General features: G+C 41.3%; 1 protein-coding gene and 1 pseudogene across 1 annotated transcript in view; one reads left to right on the forward strand and one right to left on the reverse strand.

Moving 5' to 3' along the window:
• The window catches only part of LOC111346755 (beta-1,3-galactosyltransferase 1-like), a 1,254-nt gene extending 158 nt beyond the window's left edge, over positions 1-1,096 (reverse strand). The window contains exon 1 of the mRNA XM_022954022.2: positions 1-1,096. This exon is cut by the window's left edge and continues 158 nt beyond it. Coding sequence (XP_022809757.2) covers positions 39-1,079 — 1,041 coding nt within the window. The 5' untranslated portion in view covers positions 1,080-1,096 and the 3' untranslated portion in view covers positions 1-38.
• Positions 1,097-5,096: 4,000 nt separating this feature from the next.
• LOC148732982 (uncharacterized) lies at positions 5,097-8,284 on the forward strand (annotated as a pseudogene).
• The last annotated feature ends 357 nt before the right edge of the window (positions 8,285-8,641 follow it).

Genomic DNA, 8,641 nt, shown 5'->3' on the forward strand with positions numbered 1-8,641 from the left:
GACAATTAGAGGTAGGTTTGCAGCATGATCATTGTAAGTTAAGCGGTGTGAGCTAAGCCATTTAAATACTCAGGGAAAATGGCTAAATTAAACATTTTCATTTGGCACTCTTCTCCTACATCATGCCTGACTAAAGTATCATTTGTTAGAATACAAACATATTGAGGTGGATGCCATACTTCAAAACCTACATTGTTTGTGATGTTCAATCCCTTCTTACTCGCTAGCATGCCAACGTAAACATCGTCTAATCTAAAGTACGGAAAGGAAGAGAACGTGTCAACAAATGCAATTACAACATCGTGAGATAATATATATCCAAACCCTGGGCAAAAATCCGGATACGTTGTTTCATTATATTCTTCGTAAGACACCTTCCATTTTCCTACTCGAGCGACGTGATTGTTCTTGTAATGGTTGCCAGCGTAAAGCTTTTTTTTCGGCGTGGTGGGTGCGCATAAGAAGGAGAGAACTCTTGGAATATGCACGAAAACATCGTCATCCAACTTCAAAAGAAACGAGAAATTACAATATCTTACTGCCCATTCGAAGCCCATTTTGATCTTGTGGGTTTGATTGTAATAGTAGTCATAATAGCTAGCTCGCACAAGGTCTTTAAGAGCTTCGTCTTCCTCCAACAGCAAGTTCGACACTCCTTCATCCCGTGTTTCAGCGACTAGAAAAACTGACGTCCATCTTGGTTTTGCGGATCTTTCGAATGCCCATGTCTTACGAATGTTGTTCCTTCTTTCGAAATTACCTGGAGCGGATGAGATAATCAACAGAAGATCGTAATGTTGCGTACAAGATCTCCTGGTTATAAGAAATGTCTTGTGCTTAATTTTTGGGGTAGAAGTCGTTGTAAAGCCCGATGAAGATTCCGTGGTTGGGTTTAGTTGATTTATTTTCGGTTCTTGCTGTTGTATCCACTGCATATATTCTGCGACTTCTACTTCTTCGTGAGCGATGTCAGAAAAGGAGGAACGAGTACTCCATTTAAGTCTTAGCTGAAAAGATATATAAACGGCCACTAAAAAGGCTAAGGCCTTCAAAATATTTTCCCTCCGTTTTATGATCATTGTTTTCAAACGCCATATAAGCGTGAAAGACACAAAAGCGGGAGCTCTGCAACACACCAAGCAGGGGCATCAGGTAACGCTTAACCAGGATGCATTGCGGGATTATTGGCCCATTTCCGTCCTTTCTGTATTTCTGAAAATGACGGCTTACCGTGAGTGAAATATTATTTGAGTAAATCATTGCAATCTTGATCGAGAAGTAACTTTTTATACCTGTTAAGAAGACGTTAAAGAACTTTATAACATAGCTTGTAAATTCGTGCAATCAAATTCAATAGCGCGAGCGTGCTTCAATTTTCCATTGTGCACGCTGGCGACGTCAGCAAACAAATGCCTCGCGAAAAAATTTTTTTCTCACGAGTGACTGAAGCATTTTTCATTAAAAAAAACGGGAAAGAATTCCGCAAAAAAGTTAAACTAGACATGGCAACAAGCGAACAAGCCAATGAAGATCTGCCTACTTTTTCTTTTTGCCCGAGAAAGAACCCATAGAAAGGGAAAACAAACAATCAACGGTTTCATCTCGTTTCGGAACTCTAACTTCATTTCCACGCATGAATTCACCTGTCAGCTTTTGACCAATCTGAGACAAGATCTTATTTATCCCTGCTATTCCAGATCATTTAAGCATGGCGAAAAACTTTTCCGAAACAAAATAAACAACGCATTGAAGCTAAGGAGAGGGAATTTCTGCCCTTTATACATAAACTAAAGAAGCTAGAGTTGCTCTCGGCTACGCCTTGAACAACTCTTAAGCCTTGGTTAAACGGCGCATGATAGTCGATGATAGTTGATTCTCTTCAAGCTACTCCTCAATCAACTATCACCAACTATCATTCGCATTGTCAAACGGCCAAAAAAGTTTGTGATAGTTGATGATAGTTTACCGGCAGTCGCGCGCGCAAAGTCACGCGAGCAGCTAGTTCCAGGCTCTTTCCGCGTAGGATGTAACCAGTAACATGGCTTCGCGTGAGACGAACAAACCTGTTGAAGTATGAATTTACGACGAAAGAGGGTGGCAGCTTGCTTATAGTAATTGATTTGTTGGAGGAATGTACGTCTATTAGACGTAATATCAGGTCATTATTCCATCTCGCCGTTGAACGTTTAGTGAAACGGTGTTTATTCGGCGGTGTCTCTTCGAATTCCTGCGAGTTGACACTTTCTCTAGATTCTTGGTTTTCAATATTTTCTTTCTCATTATTATTATCTTGGGTATAAAAACGAATTTGTGAAGCTAAAGCTGAGCCTCGCAAGGAGCTTTCGGTGACCATTTTAAACGAGTCCGCCGATTTTCGGGGAAAACAACTGACCAAAAACTATCATGAACTATCATACGGGTGGTCAAACGAGAAAAACTATCATCGACTATCATGAAGAATTTGAACAAGCTCAAAATGAATGATAGTTGGTGATAGTCGATGATAGTGCATGATAGTTGATGGTCAAACGAAAGCGCGCGCTTCAACCATCATCGACTATCATCAACTATCATCGACCATCATGCGCCGTTTGACCAGGGCTTTACGCATCTTTCGTGCTCTACAAACTTCTCGCGCGCTTCATATCTCGATGAACGCACGCTGACGTATGATCCAAGTGTTAATTTGCGCGCGCGACTCACGTGCGCGTGCTTTGGGATTACGTAGTTTAATAATACCGTAAGCAAATCACGCGAACCTTTTTGTAAGTTACATAAAAATTGTAAGTTAAAAATGGATGGGAAAACAATTTCACCGAAAGTTGGAAACACTTAGCATCTGACTCAAAATGTTTCCTCGTCCAGCACGAGTTCTCCGAACACTCCGTTCGAGTTTCCACAAGCTGCAAACTGGTGTCCCATCCAGAGTGCTGAATTTCCACCGTTCACAATTGAGAACACGATGAATTACTTTATTGAGAGAAAATCGGGAGATATTGAAGGCAATAAAGACTATAAAAATTTGAATAGTAAGGCTTTTGGACTATTCAGACATGGTCAGGTACAAAATATCTAAGTTGGCACGAGTGAAAATGGAGACGTGATCCATGTAGAAGGTGAATGTCTGCCAGAGATGAAAAAGAATTTGAAGTATAAGCTCAATGTTACCATGATCAATTCAGGAGAGCAAGCTGGTGAGATCACCTGTGCCTGCTGCAGTCCATGCCCAGCAGGAAAAGGTCCATAATTTCGCCTCTTGCAAACACCTTCCCGCTTTATGTTCCTCCGGTGAAAAACTGAATCTTGTAGGAACAGATCCACTTTTCATATATCGTTTTCCTCCCACACAATGCTTAAAACAATCTTCAGAAAAATGCTGACTGTAGAGGTAAGAATGTTTCGACACAGGAGGGTCTTTTCTCTTCATTCTAAGCAACCAGGTTCGAAGAAGCTTAGCATTGTTTATAGGTAAAGAATGCCACTACAATTTTGAACATTCTGGCTTATTACTTCTGTTAACACATCCATAAGCGATGCAGTGCCCCACCATGATTTTCACAACAGAATTAGGCCGGATGAACTACCAGCTCTGCAATCACAAACGAAAAAAACACTCCACAGGTCAAATTGTCACACGAGTGTTTGTTGAGGTGATTCCATTTGACCCGAAAACCTCGCTTTCGCGCACTCTGTAACTAATACCGCTGTACCGTGGGCTCAACTGTAATAACAGCTATTTTGACGTGTGCAATTTTTATAGAGAAGAGTTTGAAAGTTTTTTAGTTTATCGATTGGCGGTTTGTTTAGCGGTCGTTGTTGTATACCGTAAGTTTACAGTTTACCATGTTGGAATTAAAGTGTCTGTTTGAGTTTTCCGTTTCGCTTCGGAACATCTTTGGCGACCACGGTTAGGAGCAAGGTATGAGCTGTAATTTTGTTTGAGGTTTCGTTTGCGAGTTGAGTTTTGGAGTTGAGTGCTATGACTTCCGGTGAGTCCAAGAATTGCGAATTTGTTGAAGTTGCCGAAAAAAATGACAAAACTGGACCGAGTGGAGTCGACAAACAGAAGCAAAAGGACGTTCTGTTGATAGAAAAGAAAACGTAACGCAAAGACGAAATTGACAAAACTCAGACATGAGTTGGAAAACTATGCTTCAGAAATAACGGACATAGAAAGTGTGATTGAACAGCTGTGGGCAGCTCTAGAGAACGTACAAGAGATTTAGAGGAACTGACTGCGTTCTATGTGGAATTCGAAGAAGACGCTGCAAAAAAAGAAGCATTTGAAGAGTCCGAAACGATCGAAAGAGAAGTAAAAAGAACGATTGAAGCGGGTCAAAATACGATTAAAGTCCGCGCGTCCAAAACCGAATATATGAACTGGCCATTAAGCGAGAACACAGTGGATCGCTACGAGCAATCGGCCCGAGAAGATCAGCTCAACGAAAGTCACGGCAGCCACGACGATCGGGACTGATATATTTGAAGCCGTTAACAGTTCCGACGTTCAATGGTGACAAGAGAAAGTTTGAAGATTTTTTGGCCCTTTTTACAAGTCTCGTAGACGAGTCAACGGAGACAGTACATTTGAAAATAGCAAGATTGCGCTTTGGAATCCATCAGTGGTCTTGTAGTCACCGCCCCCGAATACGAGGAGGCAAAAGAAATCTTAATTAGGCCTTGGTCAAACGGCGCATGATAGTCGATGATAGCTGATTCTCTTCAAACTGTCAGCAAAGTCTGCGAGCAAAGTCTGCGAGCAAAGTCGCGCGAGCAAAGTCGCGCGAGCAAAGTCGCGCGAGCAAAGTCGCGCGAGCAAAGTCGCGCGAGCAAAGTCGCGCGAGCAAAGTCGCGCGAGCAAAGTCGCGCGAGCAAAGTCGCGCGAGCAAAGTCGCGCGAGCAAAGTCGCGCGAGCAGTTAGTTCCAGGCCCTTTCCGCGTAAAATGTGAACACTAACATGGCTTCGCGTGAGACAAACAAACTTGTTAAAGTATGAATTTATCACGACGAAAGAGGGCGGCAGCTTGCTTACTAGTAATCGACTTGTTGGAGGAATGTACGGAGGATGAATCTGGAGAGCGTTGGTGGAAGAGAAGATGAAAGTCCCGGACATACCGAGTGAAATGCCAGAGACGAGATATTCGAAGAGGAAAGAACACATGAATGCCTATGCAACCCTTATGACGTGTAGTCTTCAGAAAGGAACCGCACCGAAACAGAGCAACACGCTAAAAGAGTGGAGACTAGAGCCGAAACGATTTTCCAGTTGGACACATTTGGTTCGAGTACACGCGAGAGTGAGAAGAGTACTGCAAAACATGCGCAACAGAGACAACAGGAATGAAAGTATGGAACTGTTGCCCGAAGAAATAAAGGATGTTGAAGGAGAAATAGTGCGTTTGGCACAAAGCAAGGCTTTTTGTGACGATTAAACCCTCTTTTAGCTGAGGGAAGCCGATACCAAAGAAAAGCCAGTTGATAAAGCTTAACCCGTGCATCGACGACGATGGAGTTATCCGCAGTGATGGTCGATTAAAGTTCGCAGGTTTTCTTCCATATGATACCAGATTTCCAGTCATTCTGTCTCGTGGACAATGGGTGACGAAACTTATTGTGAAGGACTATCATGAGAGAGGAAATCATGCTGCTGGAGTAAACTTCACTCTTTGCCAGTTGAGTGAGAGATTTTGGATTATCGCCACACGCTGGCTGTGCCTTTTTACTTTAAGCATTAGTCGAAGAAAGAAGACATCGACTTGCTTTGTCATTCTTGCCAAAGTATGTTTCAAGCCAGAGTTAAGAGAGGAATTAACTCTATTAACTCTGTTCAAGTAGTCTTGTAACGCTACCATATGACAAATATGAGAAAATCCATGATCTTATCGCCTGATATTCAGTCATCAAAGTAGCATCTTTTCCGTATGACAAGATATCCTTTGAACGAAAGGCAACACATGGTGTAGGACTCGAAGACCTTTTATTTTTTCAAAGGAATCTGCTTTTAAAACTGAATCATAATTTGCGGCGACAGGTGAAGCTTTACTTTGGTATAATTTCAAGGTACTTTCATATTCGTGTTCTGATCAAGTTTTCACGACACACTGTCTGTTATTACTTCTTTTTAGGGCTGTCCAACAACCAACAGTTGTAATAATGGAGGTGTGTGTAGGACGAGAAAAAACAATGTTATTCATGTGAGTGCAAGCCCCCTTGGACCGGAGAAACTTGTACTGATCTGGGTAAGAGGCAACTTAGAACAGCGGAATAGAGATGGTGATGTAATGTTAGTCAAGGAAAATGGCAAAATATTTGTTCTCCGAGACTTGGAACTAAAAATAAAACCAACACTTTAACGGGACAGAAACAAACGAAACAAAATGAAACAGAGCGTGTTAAGAAAAAAATGTAATAGAAAACTGACAGGAATGGAAAAAGTTCAAGACTATAAATATTATGTAGTTATTGACTGATGGGAGGGTTGGACGGGAAAGGATTTGGATCGAGGTCATGATGTACGGACCGAGCGCAGCGAAGTCGATTTGTCCGTGCCGCATGACCGAGAGCCAAATATTTTCCCATCCGGCTCGACCAAACTCAGTCAATCAGCATTTTATCATATGACCACAAAGTGTTGATAATTTGCACATAAATAGGATGCAATAGACCGGCACATGCAGCCACACGAACACACAATAAAAATCTTCAAATAAAACTTTTCTTTTAATTTTTCAAGTCAGAGCAAGAGACTCCCAAATCCTTGAAGAATGCGACTTTTTTCTCATTTCTGTTATCCTTTAAGGTTTTATAAGAAAGCAACGCGAGGGCAGCAGGGCCGAACGGCCTTTTCCACACCGGCTCAAGTCAACCCGCTCGGCCTTGCACGCGTCAACTTTCACTAAGTTTTCCTATGAGATTGCGCGAGCGGGGCCGAACGGGTCATGATAAATAATTATGTATACGTGTATGGCTAACTTTTAATTTGAAAAATATCTCAAGAACATTACATCTTTTTTTTAAGTTAACAAATTAAAAAATTCAGATTGTATATGCATATTTGGAGAAACGACCGTTGTATACATGGCTGGTACAGCGGCAAAATGACTGCCCATCGTCATATCAGTCAAATCAGTCCCACGTCTTTAATATAAGTGTCCAATTATTTCTGAAGTCTCTTCATGTTAACCGCCGTTAATTGCGTAGAACGTATAACAGAACATTACTGAAAATTCTTAACGCAATCTTAAACTCCCTAAAAGTTACTTGTGACAGCCATCCCTGCAAAAACAGTGGAACTTGCACAGGAGTAAACGGATATAACTGTAGCTGTACGCCGGGATTTTACGGGACACATTGTGAAGTGATTGAAGGCCTGCCTTGTTCAACAGGTTTGTAGAGACGTGAAACAGATTTATAATCCGATGTATGAATGTCTCAATTTTAGCAACAGGTTTTGGTGTTTTTGCAATAGATACGCTTTACGCAATCAGACTTAGCAGGTGCTTCTTGAAAACAACTCAGTCTATTTTTAAAATTATATGCAAAAAGAAAAAAATTTTGTCCCGCGACAAGATGCAAGGTGAAAAACGCGAAACATCGACCCAAAACTTGCATCGCTATAATACTGATGTTGCGCAACAAGTTGAGGATTTTGGTATCTCGCATTTCGTCGCATTTATCGCGGTCCTTTTACTCTTATCGACAACGATATTCGTCATCACAGTGGTCAAAGTTAACTTTGTTGGAGACGCACAAGTCGCACACTACATGTTGACCACTGTGATGACGAATATCGTTGTTGATAAGAATACAGACCACGTTAAATCATAAAGATTTACTGATATTTGCTTGTGAATTGTTTTAAATCTAGTTTCTTGTATTGTCAATTATGTCAACGGTTGAAAAAAAAATATAGGGTACTCAATCCTTGAGGTAACCAGGATTTCTGGTCACCTCAATATTCAATTTTTTTTTTTTCACAGTTTATAGGATAACTTTTGAACAGCTTTCCACCAAAAGTTACGCCAAGAAGGAAAACGTTATTTCTTCAAATCTCTCGAAATTTACTGTGAGCTTTTTTGTTAAAAGGAAGGATACAAATACAGAGAGTGACCAGTGCCTCTACAGCTACGCAGAAGCTTTTAGTACTCATAGAAATGGTATTTCTGTTCGGTTGAATAATCCAAGATGGAGCTCGAGAATTAAAATCATTGTGGATGCGAGGTAAGTGATGTGTGAAACAAAACAAGAACGTGTTGAGAAAATACCGGCGCTCCGCTGAACATTATTAGAGGTTTTTTTGAGGCGATTGGCTTTGTATTAAAGCAATTTATGTGGAACTATGAAGGGAAGGGAAAATACTAACTTTTTACTTACCGAGCGAGAGGGTCGTACTGGAGAACATCGACCTGAGGTCGTGGCAGTACGGACCGAGTGCAGCGAGGGCCAACATTCCTCAGTGCGGCTCGAGTAAGTACCAAAGTAGTTTACCACCACAGTAGTTTTTACTACCAAAGTAGCACTACCAAAGTAGTTTTTTTATATGACACTCGGTCCCCACTTATTTATCTTGCCGCCTTTCATGAACAAAAACGCATGGCTTATGACCATTTCCGTGAAAACAGTCTTAAGTCTTTGGAAGATA

Source organism: Stylophora pistillata, chromosome 4 (assembly GCF_964205215.1).
Source record: "Stylophora pistillata chromosome 4, jaStyPist1.2, whole genome shotgun sequence".
NCBI classification, from domain to species: Eukaryota; Metazoa; Cnidaria; class Anthozoa; order Scleractinia; family Pocilloporidae; genus Stylophora; species Stylophora pistillata.